Source organism: Pseudorca crassidens, chromosome 14 (genome assembly GCF_039906515.1).
Source record: "Pseudorca crassidens isolate mPseCra1 chromosome 14, mPseCra1.hap1, whole genome shotgun sequence".
Lineage (NCBI taxonomy): Eukaryota > Metazoa > Chordata > Mammalia > Artiodactyla > Delphinidae > Pseudorca > Pseudorca crassidens.
Genome location: NC_090309.1, coordinates 2,525,856 through 2,552,306, shown reverse-complemented (window position 1 = coordinate 2,552,306; position 26,451 = coordinate 2,525,856). Strand labels below are relative to the sequence as shown.

The 26,451-nt window shown below is 49.6% G+C and overlaps 1 protein-coding gene across 7 annotated transcripts in view; it reads left to right on the top strand.

The window, feature by feature from the left end:
* NCK2 (NCK adaptor protein 2) overlaps positions 1-18,682 on the top strand; it is a 134,626-nt gene extending 115,944 nt beyond the window's left edge. For all 7 annotated transcript variants that reach the window (XM_067704024.1, XM_067704020.1, XM_067704023.1 and 4 more), the window contains one exon: positions 17,441-18,682. In XM_067704024.1, the coding sequence (XP_067560125.1) occupies positions 17,441-17,635 (195 nt within the window). In that variant the 3' untranslated portion in view covers positions 17,636-18,682. The remainder of the gene's footprint in view (positions 1-17,440) is intronic.
* The last annotated feature ends 7,769 nt before the right edge of the window (positions 18,683-26,451 follow it).

Sequence of the window (26,451 nt, the reverse complement as noted above, 5' to 3'; positions counted from 1 at the left end):
ACCCGGGTTCTGACACAGCCTTTTGTTGGTTGGTTGGTTTTGCTTTTTAAGCCGTGTAATCCTCAGTACATCTCTGCCTCAGGCACCACTGAGTTTATTTCTGAAAAGCTTTTAAAGCACTTAGGAAGAGAACAGAAACGGAAAAGACAGTTGTCGAGAGAGAGGAGTTTGTGTGTGAGAGCGGAGTCGGCGGCATGAGGCCTCTCGACTTGGAGCAGATTGGTTTCCAGCACAGGTTCGGAGGTCTGTGTTTCAGGTGTATGGCCGAGCCCGTCTGGGGGAACTGGGCTGTGTCACGCGAATTAGCCTTTTTGTGTTTTCATTGTGGAGGTGCTACTAAACCGATGTTGTCGATCCCTGCAAATACACCTTCCAGAGTGAGTCCCCCCGAAAGGAGAGTTTTGAAGATCGAGTCCAGTGTAATTTCCTTTGTACTGGTTCCTGCAGACTTCAGCTTAATTTTTAATTTTTTTTTCTTTTTTGGCTACATTGGGTCTTCGTTGCTGCACGTGGGCTTTCTGTAGCTGCGGCAAGCGGGGGCTACTCTTCGTTGCAGTGCGCGGGCTTCTCATTGCGGTGGCTTCTCTTGTTGCAGAGCACGGGCTCTAGGCATGCAGGCTTCCGTAGTTGTGGCACGCGGGCTCAGTAGTTGTGGCACACGGGCTTAGTTGCTCTACGGCATGTGGGACCTTCCTGGAACAGGGAACGAACCCGTGTCCCCTGCATTGGCAGGCGGATTCTTAACCGCTGTGCCACCAGGTAAGTCCCAGTTTAATTTTTTAAACACAACCTGTAAGACTGGTAAGCTCGTGCTATGTACTGTAATTGTTGTCTTCTGGAAAGGTTGATACCACAGTAAGTAAGTGCATAGTCAAGGTTCCTGTTGACTGATCTGGGAGGAGCTCGAGGCCCCAGAAGTAATTTTCCCCGTCAGAGAGGGGGGCAGATGTGATGGTGGTGGAAACTGGCCCCCCTGATGGCGGCAGCAGGTCGTGGAGTCGGCGGCGCCTGCCCTGTGCTTGGGCAAAGCGCTCAGGGCCTGAACGCTAACTGCATCTGAAGTCTGAATACTGAGCTTTTCTTTGCTTTCTTTTTTTTCTTAAATTTTAATTGAATTATAGTTGATTTACAATGTTGTGTTAATTTCAGGTCTACAGCAAAGTGAATCAGCTATACATATACATATATCCCCTCTGTTTTAGATTCTTTTCCCATATAGGCCATTACAGAGTATTGAGTAGAGTTCCCTGTGCTATACAGTAAGTAGGTCCTTGTTGATTATCTGTTTTATGTATAGTAGTGTGTGTATGTCAACCCCATTCTCTCAATTTATCCCTCCCCCCTTTATCCCCTGGTGACCATAAGTTTGTTTTCTACCTCCGTGACTCTCCTTCTCTTTGGTAAATAAGTTCGTTTGTACCTTTTTTTTTAGATTCCACATATAAGCGATACCATAAAGACAAATATCATATGATATCGCTGAGGTTTTCTTATCCAGAGTTGGTGGTTTCTGGCAGGACATCACGTTAAGTTGTTCTAACGTGAGGTCAGCTCCGTGCACAGCTCAGGGCGGAGGCTTCAGAGAATCGGGTCCGGAGCACTTCCAGCCCTCCTGAGAGAAACTCAGAGGAAGCACCGGTTACCCGATCAGAGTAGGAGGTGATCAAGGGACAGGTTCGATCCGAGTCGAGGAGTATTGTCTTGATTTTGGAATGTTGGGTTTGAAGAGACGTCTGAGAAGGGAGAGGGCTGAAAGCAGCCCCCCAGTGTGGAGACAGGGCCCCACGTCCTTCTGTCCAGGTCTGGGGTAGGGGACAGTCCTTGGCAGAAGGTAGAGGGACATCGCTGGCTTAGGGAGGACCTGTTGCTTTTCCATGGGACACACATGCAGGCAGTGGTCACTGTCTGATCTCGGGACTGAGTCCTTTTGGAGGTGGAGGGGTACTTTATCTGGCCTCCATCCCAGAACTTGAAGAAGCTCCAGTGTCACATTTGTCTCACATTATTAGAGAAAAAGCTAACTTTTTCTAAATCATTGAAACATTTTGGCATCTCTAAGGTGAGAGCCTGGGCTCCAAAGCCACCGCCAGGCCGGTGTGAGCCCTTAGCTTCATAATCTTGCAGGTTCTGGGTCAGCGTTCCTGCCAGACTCAGAGGCATCCCCATTTAATTTCCTTTCCTTCCTTGTGGTCTGTGGGCCCAGGGCTCGCCTTGGGTTGAGGGAACTGCAGGACCTCCTCTGTAAGCACAGCTTTTTTAGAGTGCATCTTCAAGATGCGTTTCATTTTTTAAATATCCTGAGGGATTCCAAGGTAAATAAGCTCGACTCTTGCTTAGTATTTTGCATTTAAAAATATTTCATATTTTTCTGTTTTGAAAAGTAAAAATATACCCAGCTCTGAGTCCTGGGAAATCTGTGCTTGCGGGGGATGGATACGGGGGGGAGGGGGAGGGAGGGATGTGCATATTTCAGAAAAAGAAGCAAAACTTTGGCATAGCCTGCAACATCCCGGGTCAGTGATATGCTGGGTGTTTCAGAGGTATCTGTTAGACATGTTTTATCAGTCAATGAATGAACCAGACCACCCTGCTTTGGCTGTCCTTCCTGTCCTGAATCTTAATATCGACTGTTCTTTCTTCATCTTCTCTCTCCCCCTCCCTTGCTCTCCTCCCTCACCTGCAATTGTCATTTATCCTCAGCAGCTAAAGATGAAACGGTATGGCTGCTTCTTCTCCATATTTAACCATCATACCTCCACCTGCTAATCCAAACCTCATTAAATCTAGCAAATTCAAAATTCCTACCTGCCTTCTGATGCTCAGCGTAAATCCTTATATATTTGTTCAGCCTCATCCTGTGGATGTGGTTAGGAAGCTCTGCTTACGATGGAGAATAACCAGTAACTAGATTTCTGTGTGCTCTGTAAGTGGTCAGTGTTGTATTTCTTCCATTACTATAGAAAGTGACAGGTTACAACTAGGATGAGGTCTGCGAAGCATCAGCCTGTGGTATAGGAAGGCATTTTTCTCTGTAAGACATTAGGGATCCCAAAGGGAGCATCTGTTTCACCTTATTTATTGTGTCCGCCAGTAGTATTTGGATACTAATGTTTTGTCATACAGCACATTCACGTGTAAAAGACTTGCTAAAGATAACTTACTGTATATATTGGCCACACTAACAGTCTATTTGGGTTTCATCTCTTACTCTTTTAAAAAAAATCTATTAGAATTATTTGGCCAGGAAGAAACAGAATAGAAGGATTAGCATAGTTCCTTGCTATATTTTTCAAATTGCATTTCTTATAGTAATTGGAACTTTTTTTTTTTTTTTTTTTTTTTTTTTTTTGCGGTACGCGGGCCTCTCACTGCCGTGGCCTCTCCCGTTGTGGAGCACAGGCTCCGGACACGCAGGCTCAGCGGCCATGGCTCACGGGCCCAGCCGCTCCGCGGCATGTGGCATCTTCCCGGACCGGGGCACGAACCCGTGTCCCCTGCATCGGCAGGCGGACTCCCAATCACTGAGCCACCAGGGAAGCCCTGTACCTGTAGTTTTTAACAGCACACACCCACAGGCAGACCCGGAGTGAGGGACGGGGGGCTACCGCCCCGGCAGGTGCACGTGGGCCCTTCCAGCCCATGTTTTCTGCCCTGGTTGTGGTTTCTTCCCCTGGTGAAGGGGAAGCACCTTGTGGGGCGAGGTGAGAAGCCTGGACAGAGGGAGGAACGTTTGCATTCGGCTCTGGTCGGTGCTCGCTGAACATCTCCTTCTTGGAGGCAGGCGGGCCCACCTCTTCTCTCCCCGCTGCCAGGGGTCTTCACCGCGTGTCCTTTGGAAACAGTTCCTTGGCGACTTGCAGAAGAAATTCTACAAGAAGCATTTACGTTTCGGTCTGGAGATGCGGGCAGGGAACGTACTTGCCCAGCAGAGATGGTGTCCGAGGCAGCTAACGGTCCCGATATTCAGATACGCAGGAGGCCCAGTGCGTGTACCAGCCAGAGCCAGGCAGAGTCCCTGTTGCATTTCAAGGAGGTTGAGATAGAAAAACGTCAGGTTCAGGGACGATTGTTGCCTGACCCCAGGCCAGAGGGGGGCAACCCTTTTTGGTTCAGGAGCCAGGTCTGAGCCGTGTCGAGGGTGATCTGAAGGAAATGATGGGTTCCTTTGTACCCCCGCCGAGGCCCCTCCTCTCAGCATCCCTTCTGCCAGGGGCCCCCTGCCGATTCCTGTGGTAACTTCCAAGGCGGGAGAGCTCGTGTCCTCACCCATCCTGCTACTTCGGTTTCCTCTGTCCAGATTATAAGGTTTCCACCGGAATTACACCAGTTTTTTAGCACATAAACTTTTTTTAAAAATGTTTTTTATTGTGGTGGCAAAATATATATAACATAAAAGTTGAACATTTTAATCATTTTCAAGTGCAAGTTCAGCGACGTTAGGCGTATTCACATTGTTGTGCAAGCGTTACCACCATCCTTGCCCAGAGCTCTTCCGTTTCCCTCACTGGAGCGCTGTCCCCGTTGAATGCTAACTCCCCATGCCCTCCCCCAGCCGCAGGCTGTTTTCTACTCTCTGTCTCTAGGAATTTGACTAAGTACCTCCTCGTGTAAGTGGAATCACGCAGTGTCTGTGCTTTTCTGTCTGGCTTACTTCACTCGGCATAATGTCCTCAAGGTTCCTCCGTGCTGTAGCCTGGGTCAGAATGCCCTTCCTTTTTTAAAGCTGAGTGATACTCCATTGTTTGGATGGACCACGCTTTGTTTATCCGTCGTCTGTCAAAGGGCAGGTGGGTTGCTTCCACCTTTTGGCTACCGTGAATAATGCCACTGTGAACATGGGTGTGTAAGTGTCTGTACAAGTCTCTCTTGGCCTATTTGTGGGTGTTTCTCATGGTGCTGTTACCAAGCAGTTCCTAAACGTGGCCTCAGTAGCACTGCAAGAGCAGCACAGAGAAATAAAAGAGTCGCCCCACGGAGCTCATAACACAGAAAGCTGTTTTATCATTCTGTTAGATCACCCTCCCTAGTCGTCCAATAGAGCCTTCTTTTATTTTTATTTTATTTTCTTATTTTTTGGCCATGCCACGCAGCACGTGGGATCTTAGTTCCCTGACCAGGGATCGAACTTGCGCCCCCTGCAGTGGAAGCGTGGAGTCTTAACCACTGGACCACCAGGGAGGTCCCAATATAGCCTTCTTTTAATCAAAATTGATTCCCTGTCTGTACTTACACCACAGGCTGTAAATTGATATGTGTGTGTATGTATATATATATATATATATATATAATATCATTTATTATTGATAAGTCACTCCAGGCATGGCATGGCCAAAAGACAGAGAATGACAAGGGCAGTATTCTAAAAGTCTGTCCTCCGAGGTGTTCCCATTAACTTTAGGACATGCATCTGGGGACGCAGGGAGGGATAATCGCACACGCACATACTAACTTACAAATGGACCGTAAACACTTCCGTTGAAAGATTAGGTAGATGGACTTTGAGGGCCGTACTGTGCTTGCCGGTCGATTTCTCTTCACTTGTGTAAACAAGTCTATTTCAGAAGCTAATGAGAGCCATCATATTTGATCATGTCACCTGTGGGATTGGCTTTAGGCCTATAGAGTAAATATTTCAGAGACACATTTATAGGAGAATAGAAAATGCCAGTCAGAAGGTAAACTGATGTAAACACAAAGAGGAGAGCTCCTGTATAGAGGGGGAGTCAATTTTGATGAGAAAAGCCTCTGCCGGACGGCTGGGGGTGGCGGTGATCTAATGGGTGATGGACCTGGAAGGCTGGGGGTAGCGGTGATCTAATGGGTGATGCACCTGGAAGGCCACTTTTCTGAGATGAGAACCGGGAGAGTATCGATCAGCGGAGTACAATCTGCCTTCAGCCCACTGGCTCTCAGGTTTCTTTGGCAAAGGAGCTACTTCTCTGGACAAAAGAGTACCTTCCTTAAAGAAGCAAAAAAGAGAGAAAAATTTCCATGTACCAGACAAGGGGGAAAGAATGACACAGCTTTTGATAAGAAATCGACAAGGTGACCCCTCTTTGGGGGCAGAGAGAGCCTTAAATATTTGTATCAGTTGTTGGTGCTTGAAGACCAGCATGACCAGAAATCCACCCAGCGCCCAGCTGGGAGGCTCAGTAGACCGCACAAGGGGCACTTCTATTCTCATCTTGCCCTAAAATCTGAAGTGAAAGATACGTGGACATGTTAAGGTTATTAAAGACTCAGGAGGGCCTGGGAGCAAAGTCCCTGCTTCCTCTGTTATTTCTTCACAGCCACGTGCTTAGAAAAAAATCACGTGAACACCTAGGCTATTGGGGATGGAGGATGAATCAAAGGATATTGTGGGCTCTTCTCAGTGCTCTTTTTTTTTTTTTAATACTGGTGATGAGAAAATCGTGCTTAAATCTTCAGTAAAGGAGAGAAATATTTGACCAGGGGGTCTACTTTATAAAAATATAAAGGTGCTTTTCAGCAAGTGTTTGAAACAATGGATCGAGTTGGTGAAGCTGTAGAAATAGTATCAAAGATGGTATAATTTGGTTTTCCTTCCTAAAAGTTGTTGTGAGCAGAAATTGCAAAGAGGTAAGATGGAAGAATTACCTGAAGGAACGACTAGTGGAAGAGATGCTCAAAATTGGAGATTCACCTGTCAGTGCACTTACTGTGATCCGGTGTGGAGATGTGGAGTGCAATCAGGGTCTAGTACTCCGAGGGATTCATATTCAAATAGGGACCTAAAATCTAAAGACAAAAATAGTGATAATAAAAGCCCTGAGAGAGGGTGGTTTTTTGTCAGTCTATCAGCTGTCCTCACACTCCCCTTGGCAAATGACTGCCTAAAATGTCAGGTGAGTGAATGACTTAAACTAACAGATAATTCTTCAGAACCCCAGGTTCAAAAACTGTGAGAATAGAAAAGTCAATTCTTTGAAGAATAGTCCGAGGGAAGGAGAGAACAAGAAGTGATGTGATGTTTGAATTCAATTTGAAAAGTTAGCACAGTATTCTGCAAAGAGAAATTATACCAAATAAGGAGAGAGGGAACCATGGGAACATTTGGACAGTGGGAAGAAGCAGGAAGATAGGATTGAAGGGAGGACGGAAGCTAGGTGTTCCAAAATTGGAAACAGGTACAGGACCCAGTCTAGGTTTTAGTCCAGCCCAAGACAACTTTAACAACTTGCGGTCCCGTGGTGGCTTAAAAAGATGTCCACAAATCATCTGATACCCGTCTTTTCAAAGGGTGGAGGTGACGGCCTCCCCGTCAGCAGGGTGTCGCTTGATAACTCACATCTGATGAATAGAATGTGGCAGGAGAGGTGGTGGGCGACTCCCGGGACTGGGTCGTACGTGCGTGTGGCTCTGCTGCATCTGGGACCGCTTGATTTGTGGGGAGCCGGCCGCCACGTTGTGGAGGTGCTGAGGCAGGACTGTGGGGAGGCTGCAAGACCAGGGACGGAGGCCTCCGAGCGGCTCATGTGAGCGGACCACCTTGTACGTGGACCTGCTTCCCCAGCTGGGCCTTCGGATGACCGCAGCCTCAGCCCATGTCTTCCCTACAGCCTGATGGAGCTTGACGGCCCCAGGTCAGTCAAGGTTTAAGGCACTCCCAAATGCCCAATTAGAAATTGTTATTTAAGCCACTGGGTTTGGGATAGATTTGTTACACAGCGGCAGACACATAGTACGAGTAGCCCAGGTAGGAAACAGGACCATAATAAGATAGGAGACAACTGGAACTGAACATTAAAGTTCAGGAGGTTGTGCTTTGCCCTTTGTGTTTAAAGAGAGAACAGACAGGTGGCTTTCATGTCAGTGATGTTCCTTTCCTTCTGCTGAAACCCAGGAGGAGACTTCAGAGGTACCAGGTGGCAGACGTAGGGGTCTGTACAGCCTCAGTCACTCCCGGGCCAGTTCGCTCAGCGACCATCTGTTGAGTGCGTATTACGTATCAGGCCCAGTTTTTTCTCCCAAATATATAAAAATAAGAAAGGAGGAGCCTCTCCCTCAGAACGCTTAGAGCCTCGTAGGAGACCCACGTAGACAAGCACTGATGACAGTGGTCAGAGTGCAGTGCGGTGTAGTGCTTCTGCGCTAGGACGTAGGCTCTGGTAGGTGATGTGGAGCTAGGACGTAGGCTCTGGTAGGTGATGTGGAGCTAGGACGTAGGCTCTGGTAGGTGATGTGGAGCTAGGACGTAGGCCCTTGTAGGTGGTGTGGAGCTAGGACGTAGGCCTCTGGTAGGTGATGTGGAGCTAGGACGTAGGCTCTGGTAGGTGATGTGGAGCTAGGACGTAGGCTCTTGTAGGTGATGTGGAGCTAGGACGTAGGCTCTTGTAGGTGGTGTGGAGCTAGGACGTAGGCTCTGGTAGGTGGTGTGGAGCTAGGACGTAGGCTCTTGTAGGCGGTGTGGAGCTAGGACGTAGGCTCTGGTAGGTGGTGTGGAGCTAGGACGTAGGCTCTGGTAGGTGGTGTGGAGCTAGGACGTAGGCCCTTGTAGGTGGTGTGGAGCTAGGACGTAGGCTCTGGTAGGTGGTGTGGAGCTAGGACGTAGGCTCTGGTAGGTGGTGTGGAGCTAGGACGTAGGCCCTTGTAGGCGATGTGGAGCTAGGACGTAGGCTCTTGTAGGTGATGTGGAGCTAGGACGTAGGCCTCTGGTAGGTGATGTGGAGCTAGGACGTAGGCTCTGGTAGGTGATGTGGAGCTAGGACGTAGGCCCTTGTAGGCGATGTGGAGCTAGGACGTAGGCCTCTTGTAGGTGGTGTGGAGCTAGGACGTAGGCCTCTGGTAGGTGGTGTGGAGCTAGGACGTAGGCTCTTGTAGGTGGTGTGGAGCTAGGACGTAGGCCCTTGTAGGCGATGTGGAGCTAGGACGTAGGCCTCTTGTAGGTGATGTGGAGCTAGGACATAGGCCTCTGGTAGGTGGTGTGGAGCTAGGACGTAGCCTCTTGTAGGTGGTGTGGAGCTAGGACGTAGGCTCTGGTAGGTGATGTGGAGCTAGGACGTAGGCTCTGGTAGGTGGTGTGGAGCTAGGACGTAGGCCCTTGTAGGCGATGTGGAGCTAGGACGTAGGCCTCTTGTAGGTGGTGTGGAGCTAGGACGTAGGCTCTGGTAGGTGGTGTGGAGCTAGGACGTAGGCCCTTGTAGGCGATGTGGAGCTAGGACGTAGGCCTCTGGTAGGTGGTGTGGAGCTAGGACGTAGGCCCTTGTAGGTGATGTGGAGCTAGGACGTAGGCTCTTGTAGGCGATGTGGAGCTAGGACGTAGGCCCTTGTAGGTGGTGTGGAGCTAGGACGTAGGCCTCTGGTAGGTGGTGTGGAGCTAGGACGTAGGCTCTGGTAGGTGATGTGGAGCTAGGACGTAGGCCCTTGTAGGTGGTGTGGAGCTAGGACGTAGGCTCTTGTAGGTGGTGTGGAAAGCATGTTCTCTGGAGACTTTAATTGAAAGCCGTTCTAAACAATCGACGAGATGCTGATGGCTGTCTTTATAAAGCTTCATAAGGAGCTTAAAGAAGGGCCACTAGGTGACAGTTTTGCTTAATACGTCCCCAAAGATGCTGTGCTTCTGGCATTACTGTAGTTTATTCAACTGCCCCGGTCTCTTCCCAGTTTCAGGAGTTCTCTCTGTTCCATAGTTGCAAAAACTGAAGAACTGTTGGGAAACTTGCCCAAGGTCTCAAAGCCAGTAAGTAAAGGAGCCAAAATAGGAGAGCAGGCAGCCTGGTAGTGGAGCCAGTGACTCAGCTCTCCTGCTTCTCAGCAGCACGACTGTGGTGGAGAACGGGGGCCTGGATGGGTCACCGCCTGCCCGTGTCACGTGACCATCTGCTCATGGTGGACTGGTTCCTTACAGACTGGTGCTTCTTCTGAAAACAGCTAGAATAGCTGGACAAAACATTGAGACAAACACAGAGCAGCAGAGAAGTAGACCTTCAGTAGTCTATGGTGCTGGGGGGCAGAAATGGGAGGTCAGGCCCCCTGAGGGGGCAGGGCCCCCAAAAATCTATACACTGGGATCAAAGACAAACTGGGAATAACACCAGACTGTAATCAGTTACATCCCTCATTGAACTAAGGTGCCCTGCCCACCCTGGGTGCAGAAGCAAAGCAAACCCTCTCGGAGGACAGTAATACCATTGAGAACCTCAAAGTGTCTCTTTGATTTTTTTTTATACACAATATGCAGCATTCAAAGAAAAATTACCAGGAGACAAAACTAGATGACCAAAATCAAAGGCGGGGGGAAGACATTAGAACAGACCCACAGATTTCAAGTTTTTATTTTATTTATTTATAAATTATTTATTTATTTCTATTTTTGCCTGCATTGGGTCTTCGTTGCTGCACACAGGCTTTCTCTAGTTGTGTTGAGCGGGGACTACTCTTCGTTGCAGTGTGCGGGCTTCTCATTGCAGCGGCTTCTCTTGTTGCAGAGCACAGGCTCTAGATGCGCAGGCTTCAGTAGTTGCAGCATGGGTGCTCAGTAGTTGAGGCACGTGGGCTTAGTTGCTCTGTGGCATGTGGGATCTTCCCGGACTAGGGTTCGAACCCGTGTCCCCTGCACTGGCAGGCAGATTCTTAACCACTGCGCCACCAGGGAAGTCCAGATTTTGAGTTTTGAAATGCAGTCTTTAAGGTATATGGATAAATAGGTTCAAGAAACTCAGCAAGATGAATGTGAGCAGAGAATTAGAAGTAATAAGGGAGAATCAAGTGAGAATCCTAGGACTAAAAAATACAGTAACTGAAATTAAGGACTTGGTGGGTTTACAGCAGATTAAACGCAGCTGAAGAAAGGATTGGTAAATAGGAAGATAGCTCAGAGGAAGAGAGATTTTAGGACACACGTGCAAAAAAATAAAAGGACAGAAAATACAGAAAAGAGCATAGAGGTTTTGCTACAGACCGAATGTTTGCATGTTGTCCTTCCCCCCCAACTTCCCACCTTGTTAAATCCATAGGCTGAAGCCTGATCCCCAATATGATGGGATTGGGAGGGAGCCCTCTTGAATGGGATTAGTGCCCTTATAAAAGAGCCCCTCTGCCACATGAGGACACAGTGAGAGGGTGGCTGGCTGTGAACCAGGAAGCAGGTCTTCACCAGACACTGAATCTCCTGGCTACTTCACCTTGGACTTCCAGCCTCCCGAACTGTGAGGAATACACTTCTGTCATTTTTAAACCACCCAGTTTATGGTATTGTCGTAAACAGAACTAAGATTTACAGGACCAAGTGAGAGGTTTAACATACATGTAATTGGTGTTCCCAAAGCGGGGACGTCGGGGTGGGGGTGGACAGGAGGGTGGAGCTGTGTTTGAAGAGGGATGTGCCCCCGCCCCGTGACCCACTAGTGGCCGAGCCCAGTCTTCCAGTTTCAAGTTCAGCACCTTTAGAACATCTTTCATTGTGACACGTAATACACAAAAAAATTTCATTTAAAAAGTACATGTTGAACCCAGGTCAGGCAGGTCAAAAACTAGGACCCAGGTCAAGGTCAAGAGATAGGACGTTGGCGGCCCTCTGGAAGCTACTCACATACCTGTATGTGCTTCCTGATTGCACTGCCCCTCCTGCTAGAGATCACTGCTCCCTTTCACTGGGAGCTGGTCGTTTTCTTTACCGTTTTAGACGTATGTTTGTGTGTTTGGGTTCTGCCTGCTTCTGGTTTGTACAGTTGATATCGCACTGTGGCTGTTCTTACTTTCTTCTTTTGTCCACACTTCGTGAGATCGTTCAGTCCGTGTGGACGCATTCATTTTGTTGTGTGATGAAGCGTCCGCTCCTGTGTTTATTGACTCCTGCGGTGGACGTGAGGCATGTCGGCACCTGGGGCCAGCATGAGTAGTCCTGCTGCACCTGTACACGCTCCTCTGAACCCGAGCACGCCCTGGGGTGAGACAGCCGGGTCCTGGAGAAAGCGCGTCTTCAGCTTCTCGATGGTGCAGAGACCCTGTGTCCAGGCCCGCAGCAGTTCCGGCTCGTGCTCCCACCACCGGGAGGGGTTCCCGGTACAGCTCTCTCCCTGCCTCGGAAATGACCGTGGCTTGCTGGCTCTGGATGAGGGACTCACTCTGTACCCAGCGTGGGAGGCGCACAGCACTCCCTCGTGTGGGCCTGTGTCTCCAGGTCATTCGCGCCCCAACTGCTGGGCTGGTGGGTTTCGGTCCTCTTTCTCAATGCAGACAGGCCAGCAGACACCTGTCACGGTTCTGTGACAAGCTTAGGGTTAGAGCATCGCTGAGTCCTCCCGCCAGCACCCCCCGCCCGTGCAGGTGAGTGTGGCTCCGGCCTTCCTCACTCGACTCCCGGAGGCTGGGAGCTGAGCCTGGAAGGATCACAGCCCTCGTGTACCAGGCCGATGGGGCCGACTTCTCAGGGATCGTGCGGGGCAAGTTCGTTCCGGGCCTGGAGCAGCCGCGTCTCCGTCAGATCCAGGGCACCGGCTCGGTGTGAAGGGAAGAGAGTCCCTGCTGTCCCTTCTGGGGGCTTCCCCACAGGGACTGTCTAGAGCAGGGCCTGACTTCTCAGGACAGAGTCAGAAGGGCATCCGCGCCTGGGGGTGAGCTTGGCCCGGCGGGGCCGCCTCCTTCGAGAGGCTCCTTAGCCCGCAAAGCTCATTCCTGTCTTGTCCTCGTGGCTCTGAGCATTTGAAAACCCTGCTGGTGGTTGGCTCAGAGCCCATTTCTCAAACTGCATCGGCGTCCCCGGGAGGGCTCCTGAAACACAGATGTCTGGGCCCCGCCCCAGAGCTGCTGGTTCAGGGGTTCCGTGCTGGGGCCTGAGAACTCGACTTTTCACCTGACAGATTCCAGGAGACGCTTATGCTGCGGTCTTGGGAGCTCAGTTTGAGAACCGCTGATCCATTTCATCTTCAGGCTTCGTTTAGAATTTAGTGGTAACACGTAACAGTGCATTTTAGTACGTAGATTGGAAAATGTACTCCTGCTGAATTGCGATTGCCCGAAAGGTTCAGCAGCCCTGCTTGACGTAAATTTAGTTCATTCTATGTCCTTAACGTCAAGGTTTCTACTCAGGAGCCCACGAAATTAAAAATTACTTTCTCTGCTGCATTGGTTTTACTGCTGTAATGCACATACACACATGACACACCATGATGTTAAACGAAGGAGCTTAAATTAAAAACAAATTCAGAATCGTCTGTGGATCATGGGGCTTAATTAAAATTGAGCCTATCACACGCCGACTCTGACTGACTCCCTACTCCCTCCGTACGACGCCACTTTGTCTGTGAATTGATTAAAGTATCTCTAAAAGGAGCCCAGTGCCTGGCTTGTGCTAAACTATGAAACTGAAGTCGCCTTCTGTCCTTATCTGAAGGCACAGACTCATGGCACAGAATGTATGTGCTTATAAAAATTAACAGATGCTCGAAACTAAACGTCCCTTCACAAAAACCTGAAGCCCCGGGAGAGAGCTGAGCGGTCCCTAGTGTGTATGTGCTGCTGGACCCAGGGGCGTGGTGACTGCCCACGGAGCTTCTCCTCCACCCACCAGGACTGATCACCGTGTGACAGTGGCCCCAGGACCGGGGCTCCGGGCCATCCTGTGCAGAGCACCTGTCGGGCGGTACCTGTTTTAGTTTGTTCTATTTTCAAAACCGTATACAACATGCACCTTGGGCGGGAATACTGAAGACACCGAGGCCAGCTCGCATCCATCGTGTTCAGTTTCCGGAAGAAGGTAGTGATTTGAGAATTGTGCGGGACGATTACTTAGAATGTCCTGTGCTGTTTAGCTGGTTGACAGGGTCATCGTGACATCAGCGTTCGTGACGATTCCTTTTTTTTGAGGGGCCGTCCAAGGCCCCTGCGCCCCATCCGCACTCGCCCTCCTGGGCTGGCTCAGAAGATCTTCACCCCATGGTGATTCATTTCTAAGAGATCAAATTGGGGAAATAATTTTCAAGTTCTGTGTCTCCTTCCCCACCTGCTCTGGGCCCCTAATCCTCTAATGGCCATGATTCTGAAACTAATACCTAGCCCAAGGTCTAATCAGAGATAAAACTTCCTGTCTCTTCCTGGGTTTCCTCCAAGTCGTCAAGCCCTGGGCTTAGTATGGAGATAAGGTGAGGTTTTTCCCTTAAAGATTTGTTTTTATTTGTTCAGTTTGGGGCAAAGGGACACACAAATACAAACTATAAATCCATGTGTCTCTGAGATGCGTTTCTGCCTACAGCTGTGACAGGTGGCAGCCCGCCCCAGAGCTGGATTTTCTCAGACCCCCATTTCCCTGAGTTGTCATTCATTCATATGGAGTGATCTCTTGTTTTGCAAGATTTGTACACCTTAAATCGAATGTTTGCAGAGTCGGCGTAAAAGCCGGTGGATGGGGGCGGGGTGCTTGCTGGTGTTGTCCTGATGGGAGGGATGTGAAGCAGGGGCCGGGCTGGTGGGTGCTCACCAGCAGTAAGTTCCTGGCTTTGGAGAAAGGAGGCAGCCTGGTCTAGGAATTCAGTTTAGACCTGGATTATCCGGCTCCCACCATCCGTAGGGCTCCCTGCGGAACACAGCCGTGGATTGGACGCGGCCCTACCCGGCCTGATGCGTCAGGACGCCTTCTGCTGGACAGTAGCCAAGGGCGGCCGAGCTTATCGGCTTCTCCAGGGCGGTCAGCTTGTGAGCTGAGACCTACGGGAATGGTCGACCAAGGAGGGGGACAAAGGCTGGCTCGAACCACATGAACAGGAGTGAAAGTGGGACTGGGGTTGGGAGGGGCATCCTTCTGTCTCCTTGGTCGGATCTGGGGAAGTGGGGACAGGTGACAGCCCTGGTGGGCCGCGGTGGGCGGCTGGCTTTTATTCTGAGGCCGCTGAGGGAAGCCAGTGTCCGTCCTCCTCTCCCTCAGCCGCGCCGGCCACTTAGTGCCTCCGGAGAGGCAGGACCCTCTCCCTTTCTTCACCGACGTCCCCCCTCCCCTCTTCAGCGCTCACCCACCAGCGCGCGTCTCGGGCCCAGGTCCGGTTTCTGTGGAGGCCTTTCCTGACCTCCCGCCCCGAGTTTAAATGCCCTATGCCACCTCAGTACTCCCTCCTTTCTCTCTGCAGAACTCAGCACAGTTTGCGCCTGTGTACCAGCTCCTTCTTTATCCGTTTCCCCCACTGGATGGTCACTTCCAAGAGAGCAGAAGCCCATGCAGAGCATACATGCTGTGCTCTCATGCACACGCAGCCAGGGCATGGCCTGTTTGGTGTGAGTCCGTGTTCAGTAAATAATTGTTTATCGAATTCAGCAATACTTTTTTCCCAAAGAATATTCCTCATTCAGTGTCTTACCCTACATATTTTTCAATAAATGAGATGAAAGACTAATTTTAATAAAAGTAATAATATCTTTCTAAGATATAATATATGCACATATACCTAGGGCACTGACATAATCACAAATTTAAACATTTCTCAATAAAATCTGTACATGAACCATAGTATAGCCGCCTCTGGGATACTATGAACCATGTTAAAATGCAACCAGAATTTTCCACTGCTCTTAAAATATTTATTTTTAAATAGCTGAGAATTAGAAAAAATTTAAAATTTTAAATTGACATATAGTTGATGTAAGATATTCTGTAAGTTACAGGTGTACAGTGTAGTCATTCACCATTTTTAAAGGTTATACTCCATTTACAGTTATTATAAAATACTGGCTATATTCCCCTTGTTGTACAGTATATCCTTGTAGCTTATTTTATACCTAAAGTTTATACCTCTTAATCCCCTACTGCTGTATTGCCCCTCCCCGCTTCCCTCTCCCCACTGGTAACCACTAGTTTGTTCCCGATATCTGTGAGTCGCTTCTTTTTTATGTTCGCTAGTTTGTTGTATTTCTTAGATTCCACATGTGAGATCATACAGTGTTTGTCTTTCTCTGCCTGACTTCTTCACTTAGCATAATGCCCTCCGAGTCCATCCATGTTGCTGCAAATGACAAAATTTCATTCTTTTTTATGAATGAGTAGTATTCCATTGTATATATGTACCACATCTTTTTTATACGTTCGTGTGTTGACGGACACTTGGGTTGCTTGTGCACCTTGGCAATTGTAAATAATGCTGCTAAGAAACGTTGGGCTGCATGTATCTTTTTGAATTAGCATTTTGGGTTGTTTTTTTTTTTTTTTTGGATATATACCCAGCAGTGGAATTGCTGGGTCATATGGCGGTTCTATTTTTAGTGTTTTGAGAAACCTCCCTACTGTTCTTCACAATGGCTGCACCAATTTACATTCCCACCAACAGTGCAAGAGGGTTTCCTTTTCTCCACGCTCTCTCCCAACATCTGTTATTTGTGTTCTTTTTGATGACAGTCATTCTGACAGGTGTGAGGTCGTATCTCCTTGTGGTTCTGATTTGCATTTCCCTGATGATTAAACGATGTTGAGCATCTTCTCATGTGCCTGTTGGCCACCTTCATTTCCTCTCTGGAAAATGTCTATGCCGTTCGTCTGCCCATTTTTTTAATTGGGTCGTTTGTTTTTTGATATTGAGTTGTATGAGCTGTTTATATATGTTGGATATATATAAATAACCCCTTATTGGTCACATCATTTGCAAATATTTTCTCACATTCAGTAGGTTGTCTTTTCATTTTGTCGATGGTTTCTTTTCCTTTGCTGTGCAAAAGCTTTTAAGTTTAATTAGGTCCCATTTGTTTATTTTTGCATTTATTTCCTTTGCTTTAGGAGACAGATCCAAAAGAATATTGCTACGATTTACGTCAGAGTGTCTGCCTGTGTTTTCCTCTCGGAGTTTTATGGATTCCAATCTTACATTTAGGTCTTTAATCCATTTCGAGTTTATTTTTGTATATGATGTTAGAGAATGTTCTAATTTCATTCTTTACAAGTAGCTGTCCAACTTTCCCAGCACCGCTTACTGAAGAGACTGTCTTTTCTCTATTGTATATTCTTGCTTCCTTTGTCGTAGATTGATTGACCATAGGTGTGTGGGTTTATTTGGGGGCTCTCTTTTCTGTTCCATAGACCTACGTGTCTGTTTTTGTGCCAGCACCACGCTGTTGGGTGAACTTCTAATAGTGGTAGGAGTTAGAGAAAGTGAAACTTCTAGCTGCTGCCTGTATAGAAATGACTTTTTACAAATTCGAGAAATAGCTTGGGGAAATGAAGATTTAACAGCGGTTAACAATGGTGCTGTCCATTCCACAACGAGTCTCCAGTTTTCAAATAGTGAAATACATTTAGCACCGAAACCCTACTAAGCAAAGTGTCAGTTTTCTTCACTGCAGAACACGAGCATCTCAGCCGACCTCTGGGTCGTTGTAAAGACCAGGAGCCGCCCCAGGCATGGACGCAGAGCCCGGTGCCCCGCCCCCGGCCCTGCTCGTGGCTCGTGGCTCGTGGCTCGTGGCCCAGGGCCGGGTGGTAACTGGTGTCCTCTTTCCTCTGCAGCCCAGTGACTTCTCCGTGTCTCTCAAAGCATCAGGGAAGAACAAGCATTTCAAGGTGCAGCTGGTGGACAACGTCTACTGCATCGGGCAGCGGCGCTTCCACACCATGGACGAGCTGGTGGATCACTACAAGAAGGCCCCCATCTTCACCAGCGAGCACGGGGAGAAGCTCTACCTCGTCCGGGCGCTGCAGTGAGCCCAGTGGACGCGCCCCGGAAAGGCGCCCCGGCCCGGGCCCTCCCGCAGGCCCGCTCCCGGTGGCCGCCCCGTCCTTGCTCTCTCCAGCTGGTTTCCCTTTCTGTCCGGGTCGGTTCGTTTGCCATCCGCCCTCCTTTGCCGTCCCAGGCCCTCCTGGACGGTTTTGGTGACGGGGAGGTGAAAGGGGACGAGTCAGATCACTTTATTCCTTCTCCGTGGGAGCCAGCCTTAGTCTGTTCAAATCGCTCGTGCCAGCCAACCCCCCCTTTAAAGACATCGGGCGCGGTTTGGGTGCGCCGGAGCCGCCCTTACTTCCGTGAGCCACAGCGCACGTGACAGCGGGGCCGGGCCCTGGGTGGCACCTGCCCAGGGACCACCTGTCCTGGTCCCGGCATCCCTGGATCTGTGTCATTTGCGTTCACACAGCTCCCAGACTCTCCGGGGGTGACCCCGGGCACTCGTAGCAATACTGGAACCACCGGGTGAGACGGGAGGGAAGAAGCTGTCCAGTGCCTTTGGGGCTGCACCTGCAATAAAGAAAAGAGGTCCTGGAAAGTCGGTCCGGAGACTTGGAAAGACAGAGGTTTCGGAAATGTTCCCCCAAGAGATGCCATCTGCATATAGTGCTTTTTCCTCTTGCCCTGCGGCTCGTTTCAATCTCACAATGATGTATTTAATTCTCAAAGTAATATGTATCTATAGCCATTTGTTGACACTAATACAGATGATTAAGGAAAACAGCTGATCTTTGGGAAAGGGGAGCGACCAACACTTCACACACACATACACTATATATATATAAAAAATTTGCTTTACAGGGAAATTCTTCAGGGTTTACAAAAGGATATGTGATTGGTAGTAGGAGACACAGAATGTTTATGAAGAAATTGCATTTTCTTTTTTCTTTACATTTGAACTCCTTTATAGTTTAAATATACACTCTTGAGATGGGCACATTCCTACAGCTGAGGAAGGGGTCTTGAGACCTCCTAAACTTGCATACTCAGTTTTTTGGATATTGTAATAAAAAAGTATTATGACACGACTCTGTGTGTGTTCATCTGTGGCAAAGCTCGGACTCAGCGATGGGACAGGAGCCCCTGCAGCCTTTCCTGAAATTCTCAGTGCCCGAAGTGGGGAGTGTTTCTAGAGAGGTGTTCTAACAAATTTATTACTCGTGTGTTTTCTTTCTCTACCGCCGCATTTTTTTATCTTGAAATAATTTTAATGAGAGCGACTCCAAGAGAAACCGGAATCTCAAGCTTGCCTTTACTCTTACCTTTACTCTTTGGAAATTATGTGTTAAAAATATTTCACCAGACTGTTGTCAGCTAGCCCTCCCTCCCCCAGCTTTCCTCTCCCCCGTCCAGCTTTCCTCTCCCCTGTCCCGCCTGCCTTCCGTGCGCTCGGGAAAGCCTTTGTCGAGCCCCCAAGGGCACTGGGCACCGGGAATACAGAGCCACAGGGCGCGGCCTTGGCACCCCCATGGCTGACCACAGCTGACGTGTGCTCAGCGCCCCCTCTGGGCCGGCCATGGCATCCTCATCCCAGCTCCTCGAGGCCGTCCTGGGATCGTCCCCATCACACAGATGGAGAAGGTGAGGGGCAGGTGATCGCACGGGCACGGCTGGTGCCTCATGGGGCAGGTGACAAGCCCAGGACTCTGGCTTTGGGGCCACGCCCTCCCAACAGCGGCCGGGAGGCTTCCAGGAGATGTAAGGTATGTGGTGAGAGTTTGCACTGAATCTGCCATTCCTGCTCTCTGTGAGTTCATTGTATCTTTAGTTGTTGCCTTTGAAATTAGACATCTGGTGTCTGGGACCTGAGGTTGGGGGCACCTAGTTACATAAGAACAGAGCTGTCCAGGTGAGTGAGGCGGACCATCACCTTAGCCAGAACAGGCGGGTTCTGGACATTGTCATGGAAATCCCACTTCTTCCCGATTCTCTGATCTGCCTGCTGTGTGTACCACGTCGACATCATGCGGGAATCCCTCTACAGCGTGAGTGCCTGGACAGCAGAAACACTGATTTACACAGCAATTCAGGAGGAAACAGTTAAAGGACACACTACAGACACACGTTTTGGCTTCAGGAACTTCGTTAAGGCTTATAGCTGTCATTGACAATTATTCTTCATCTCAAACGACCGTGTGGGAGTCTCCAGCTGCGTGGGGTCGATCAGGATTCGTATCTATGCACTCCGGGACATATGCACTCCGGGACGTCCTAGCACCAGGTGGGCCAGCGGAGCGTGAACTGCTAGTCCCAGTCTGAGCCTGTCGATAGAGTGGGTGCGAGGGAGGGGATGTCAGGCAGGGTCCCCGTGTGGTTTGGAGTGTGGACCGCCGACGCTCTGTCCAGGCCTGGCCAGAGATTTCCTGGTCAAATCTGGTTTTGCCGTTCCCTTGCCTCTTTGCACAGACAGCAGAGGACAGTAAGGTCGGTTCTGCTCATTAGTTTGCGTTAAACGTGGCTTCATTTTCCATTAACGGCCTGTGCGTTACAGTCTGGGGCTACCAGGCTCTTCACGAGTGGCTTTTGCCAAATGCCATTAAATCCTGTTTCTAGGAGCTAAAACTGTCCATCTTCTCTTCCAAAGTGCCTCACACATTAAAGTCTTAAATTGTAAATTAGAATCTTTGTATCTCCTGAAACTCTGACATTTCCCAACAAAGCATTTCTGGTGCCTTACCGTTTTGTCTTTGGTTTCTGTGTACTGACTGGTTTATAATCTCCTCTTTTCGCCATTTCTACCGCCCGGCGCCAGAACGCCAGAATAATTTCTCAAGACCAAAGTTCAGAACTGAGAGGATGAAAGAGCTTGAAAGGATTCTTTTAAAATGCTACTTTTCAATAAGCACAGGTCTAGTTTTGGCCAGTTGCTCACTAGAATCCAGCATTGTTCATCTGTGAGTGTTTGGTTCACGTAATTAACATCATTTCCGCTCTAACACCTGGCCCGGGTGCCCTCTGCTGTCCCCAGAAACAGCCTCCCCTGTGCAGACGTGGCCGCTCCGGTGGGAGTGCTGGGTCATCCTTCTTGGCCCCATGACTTCAAGCAAATTATCCAGCCTTTCTGAGTGTTTGCGCCCAAGTCAGCAGGGCTGCTTCCACCTCTGTACTGCGGGTCCTGCGGGGTCAGCTGGGGTGGCGCCCTGGACAGGACCGTGTGCTGTGGCCACGACCACAGGGGACGCCAGCCAGGCCTCCGTGTGTCACGTGACCCGCGGGACCCTGCCCTCACTCCCCGTGGGCTTCCTCAGGGGCCCCACCCAGAGCTCTGGCCCCAGGAGGCCCTCAGGGAGCGTGGTCCTCAGCCTGCGGTCTTAGAGCCAACCCGCCCCCTCTCTTAGAGCTCAGCCTCATCCAGCGTTTGAAGACGTGCTGCTCCAGCCAACTCCTCCTGGAGCTGCAGCCCCAAAGCCATGCTCGACCGCATCCTCACTTGGGTAGCTGACAAGCCCGCATCCCTGGAAGTCACCTCTCTTGAGGGGGACACCCCTCGGTTTTCTCCATGTTACTGGGAGGAAGCCCTCACCTTTCTCGGCCCCAGCTGGCAGCGCCGTAGCCGTCGAGCGTCAGGCAAAAGCTGAACATGCCAACGACCAAAGGTCCTGAAGACCTTTGCCCTGTCTCAGCTGCCGTCGCTGTGACAACATACCGTAACCGAGTGGGGTGGAAACAGATTTACTCCTCGCCGTTCTGGAGGCTGGAGGTCTGAGGTGGCGGCGTCAGCCTGGCAGGGCTCTGGCGAGGGCCTCCCAGTTTGCAGACCTCCGACTTGGACCCTCCAGTGGTGGAGAGCCAGCAGCCCTCCGGCTGCTCTGATGAGGGTGCTAACCCCTTCAGGATGCTCCACCCTCACCTCATCGCCGCCGCCCGAAGGCCCGACTCCCGCCACCTCCCGGGCCAGCGGCTGGCCTCTTCCGAGCACTTCGCTGGAGGTGCCGCATACCTAGTTAATATGCACACGTTACTGTAGGTTCCGAGGGTCGACAAACGTGTTTACGGTTCTCTGGCTGCTCTCGCTATGTGATGATGCCGACGACTTGAATGGATTGTAAAAGAAAGTTTTGTTTTTTTAAGAGTCTACCTCTTTCACGGTAGAAAATGCAGTTTTCTACTGCATTACAAATATTACAAAAAACCATTGCAATACAAATATTTTTTAACTTAGAGGCAATGGAAAAAGTTGGACGTACTAAAAATATACACTTGTTCTGAGGAAGGTGACCAGGAAAATTAAAAGTATAATTCTTCAATCAAGACACTGCCATATTAGGGGAACAATGATAGTCTCCTAAGTTCTTAAGTGGGGTATCATCAGATGACAGGTTTGATGACAATCTTTTCCATGTACAGCAAACTACCCTAAAGGAAGAAACTGGAGAAGTGGGATCCCTCCACCACCAGATTCTGTTGGGGGGCCAGATGCAGACATGCAGCCCGGAGCACCCTCTTCTCAGCAGGTGGTACCCCACTGCCGGATACAGCGATTCAGACCAGGAGGGTAACAGCTCCATCCGTGAGAAAACACTCCTCCATGAGCTTCTCAACTGCGCTGATACCCACTGGAGGGCAGGGGCTCCCGGGACCTCCTGTGGGGAGTGGGGCCGGCACGGCAGGTGCTATTGTCTCCCACTCTGTGTGCACACCTCCTGCAGCCTCACAGCCTGCCCTTTCTGTGCCGTGTCTGGAGAGAAACATCTGGTTGTCGATGACTAGAATGGGCTCTTTTAAAACACAAAATACCAAACCCATCCTTATTTGCCTCTACCTCCACTTGGATCTCTCCTAGCACAGCTCCCAGCCTCACAAGCTAACTGGAAAGACGGTGATGGTCCATCCTGGGGGGGAGGTCCTGTTACTTGACTGGAAGTCACTACTGAAGATGGATGGGCCCGACGGCTGGTACAAAAACCCACTGCATGGACGTATATACACTACCAAATGTGAAATAGAGAGCTAGTGGGAAGCAGCCGCATCGCACAGGGAGATCAGCTCGGTGCTCTGTGACCACCTAGAGGGGTGGGATAGGGAGGGTGGGAGGGAGACGCAAGAGGGAGGGGATATGCGGATATATGTATACGTATAGCTGATTCACTTTGTTATACATCAGCAACTAACACACCGCTGTAAAGCAATTATACTCCAATAAAGATGTTTAAAAAAACCCAAAAAACTCACGGTGACAGTGTCTTAAAATGCATGGCCTCCTCCCCAGGGGACGGGCATTCGACCAGCTCCTAAGCTCAGCTCGGGGACCAGGTTCTGCAGCCAAAGTCAGGAACCGAAGACCAGAGCCTTGTACTCGAGCTCCCGCTGATGGGTGAGCCTGTGGAAGAGTAGGTCGCGGCCTGGGGAAACCCCAAGGCCACGGAGGCGGCGGTCCTCCCTTCCTGGTTGTTGAACTGCAACTTTGGCGTCCACCTTGGATCTAAGCCCGAGCCTGACCTGGGTCACTCCAGCAGCGTGACCTCCGCCAAGTCCTGAAACCCCTGTGCCTTCATGGCCTTGGAAGCACGGGTGCAGACCTACTCTCTGCTCAGCCATTTAAGGGTGATACTATAACTGTTAGACGTTATCATACGTGTAGATGAGGTGAGCTGCTTTGCATAATAACGTAAAATGCTTAGAACCTTTGTACAGCCTGTTAAATGATCTTAATGAAAAGGGAAAAATAGATTAATGTGCTGAATTATTATCTAAATGAAGCCTTTGGTAATCCGAGTTTCCAGACCACATCTGCTGGTGGGACCACGGAGCCCTGGTTTAAACAATTTCAACCTGGAACATGGGTCTAGTCACAGATGGAATTCAGACGCAGAATTCCTTTCTACAAAGACCAGGCGCTCCCTTCCAAGGCCATGAATAGTAGAGAATAATAATAAGGCATGACCTTGAAGTAATGAAACCAATGGACATATTTGCCCAACCAGAACGCAGATGTCCAAATAGATGTTAATTCGTCACCGGTCACATTCGGTGTTGGAGGTTTAGGGGCAACATCTTTGCTGAAGTGCTTTGGCTCGTTCCTTGGAGAAAGCCCGTCTCTACTGTGGTGCAGCCTTTGACTCCCCGTGGTCGATCCTGAGGGCTGTTGTTTTGTATTTTGGGGTTTTTTTTTAGGTGTGAATGGTGACCTTGGTTATAAAACTATCTAGAAATTATTTTAAGGCATTGGTGACATTTTATTTTCTTCACACTTTCTAATATTACCCAAATGTTCTACAGTGGATATGAATGATCGGACCGAAAAGTACATTTTTAAAAATTCTTTATTTTTTAAATGGCATGGACCAAAATTGTGTGAATAAAAATCAGTGTCCAATCGGTTGCACTGGTTGTAGAAAAATATTTAGGAGAGAGATTTCTGCTGCTGACTTTGCTTGGTTTCTGGTGGTATTAGAACATACTTTTATCTTTAGTCAATGTTTCCATCAAAAACGCCTGTTAGGAACCTGTTTGTCAATTTTTAGAATGTAACGAAGTCAGTTAACAGCACGGTGGGTGGTGCAGAATACTGAATTCGTAATCGAGGTCATCTGGAAAGATTCCTTGAGAGCCTTCTCAGTGAAGCCTCCCTGACCTTCCTGATCACCCTTATTCTGCTCTTATTCCCCCCCTCCATAGTACTTACCAATTTCTGACATCCTGGATAATTCCCTGATTTTCTCTGGTTATTATTTACTGTCTATACACACACACCTCACAGGGCTGAAATGAAGTTCCACGTGGGTGGGGATCTTGTGTTGTCAACAGTGTTTAGCACGTAGTAGGTACTCAATATTTATCTACTAGCTCTGCTTGAATCAACCTGAGAGGAGAGTGGACTCAGCCCTTTCATCCCTGACGTGCCTTGAGGAGGCCCTTGAAAAAGATGCTTGCTTGACTGGGAACGGTTAGCGCATCCATACTTCTGCTTTCAAAAGTCTAGGTGGAGTTCCATCGTCTTTCCGCCTTTTGGTCAGCCCAGCTCTGTCTCCGTCTGTGTTCCCATCCCCCACCCACCTCATCACCAGCTCCTGCCTTTCTTGGGCAGCCCCGCACCACCTCTTCCTCCGGGAGGGGCTCACGGGCCCCCAGTTCACAGCGCCCTGCTGCGCTGAGTAGGAACTGCCAGCCACGCTGCCTTGCCTATTGCCTCCCCTCAACCATCCGTCCTTCCCGGACATGGGCTTCCACCTCCTCACTTCGCTGCTAGGAAGGCCCATCCACTCCTTCCTGCCCACAGACACGATGACGTCCAAACTCCAGAAGCCGGCGCGATCCCGCTGCCCTTGGCCCCTCAGGTCCTCGGCGTCTCCTGATCAAAACTAGGTTCTCACAATCCCACAGACAGGCTCTGCCAGGCACTCCCTCCTCCCTTCTGCGGCCGTTTTTGTAATAAGAGGGACTTTGCGCATCAGGCCCGCGTCCCAGCCTCTTCCCCACGTCCTCCTTAGTCACACTGCCCCTCCGGGAAGACCTCGGCGTGTATCTGTGCCCAGCTGCTGCTAGCCAGCCTCTCTGTGTGTCTGTGTCTCCTCTCTCCCGTCAGGCTGTCAACAACTCTAGAGCAGGTTGAACAACACAAAATTGCCTTTTTTTTTTTCCAGGTCAGAATGGTTGAATGTTGACAATTTCTTAAGGTTCAACCTAAAAACTTTTCTCAAAGTTCTTCACACTGTGCTCCCCGATATTGTAGGAGCTTAGCAAATATTTTTTGGTTAACAAGAGAGAAAAAGGGAAGCTGAGAAATATGAAAATCACATCCTTCTCTCTGGCTTAATGAGAGTTAAACCAAACCCACCTTAAACACTCGGAAGGAGGCCCGGGCGTATAATCGCACGTTGGTCGCAAAGTATATTCCAGGTCCCAGTGGTACTTTGATTTATATGGAAACCTTGTGGGAGGACAGACCACCGGCCCCTGGGTCTGCATCTCGGATTACGATCACGTGCCATCTGGAAAGGAGCCCAGGGGCTCGTTCAGTAGAGCTGTTATTTCTTATCTGTCTAATCCACCACAGCATTTCTGGAAAATCCTTTAAACTAGACACCACATGTGGCCTGTGACCTATTGTGAGTTTTTTAAAAATTGTGGTAAAATACACATGACAAACTTTACCAGCTTCATCTTTTTTTTTTTTTTTTTTTTGCGGTACACGGGCCTCTCACTGCTGTGGCCTCTCCCGTTGTGGAGCACAGGCTCCGGACGCGCAGGCTCAGCGGCCATGGCTCACGGGCCCAGCCGCTCCGCGGCATGTGGGATCCTTCCGGACCAGGGCACGAACCCGCGTCCCCTGCATCGGCAGGTGGACTCTCAACCACTGCGCCACCAGGGAAGCCCCGGCTTCATCATTTTTAAGTGCACAGTTCGGTGGCACTAAGTACATTCACGTTGCTGTGCAACCACCGCCCCCCATCTGTCTCTAGAACTTCTTTATCTTCCCAACCTGCAACTCTGTCCCCATTAAAAACACTAACTACCCAGCTCCTCGCCCCAGTCCCGGGTACCCACCATTTACTTTCTGTCTCTGTGCGTTTGACTCCTCTGGGGACCTCATATGGGTGGAATCATATAGTATTCATCCTTTTGTGAGCTTATCATAATGTCCTAAAAATTCATCCATCTTGTAGCATGTGTCAGAATAGAAAAGATCCGAAAGGAAGTTACATGAGTTAAAAAAAATATACAGTTGGGGCTTCCCTGGTGGCACAGTGGTTGAGAGTCCACCTGCCGATGCAGGGGACACGGGTTCGTGACCCGGTCCGGCAGGGTCCTACATGCCGCGGAGCGGCTGGGCCCGTGAGCCATGGCCGCTGAGCCT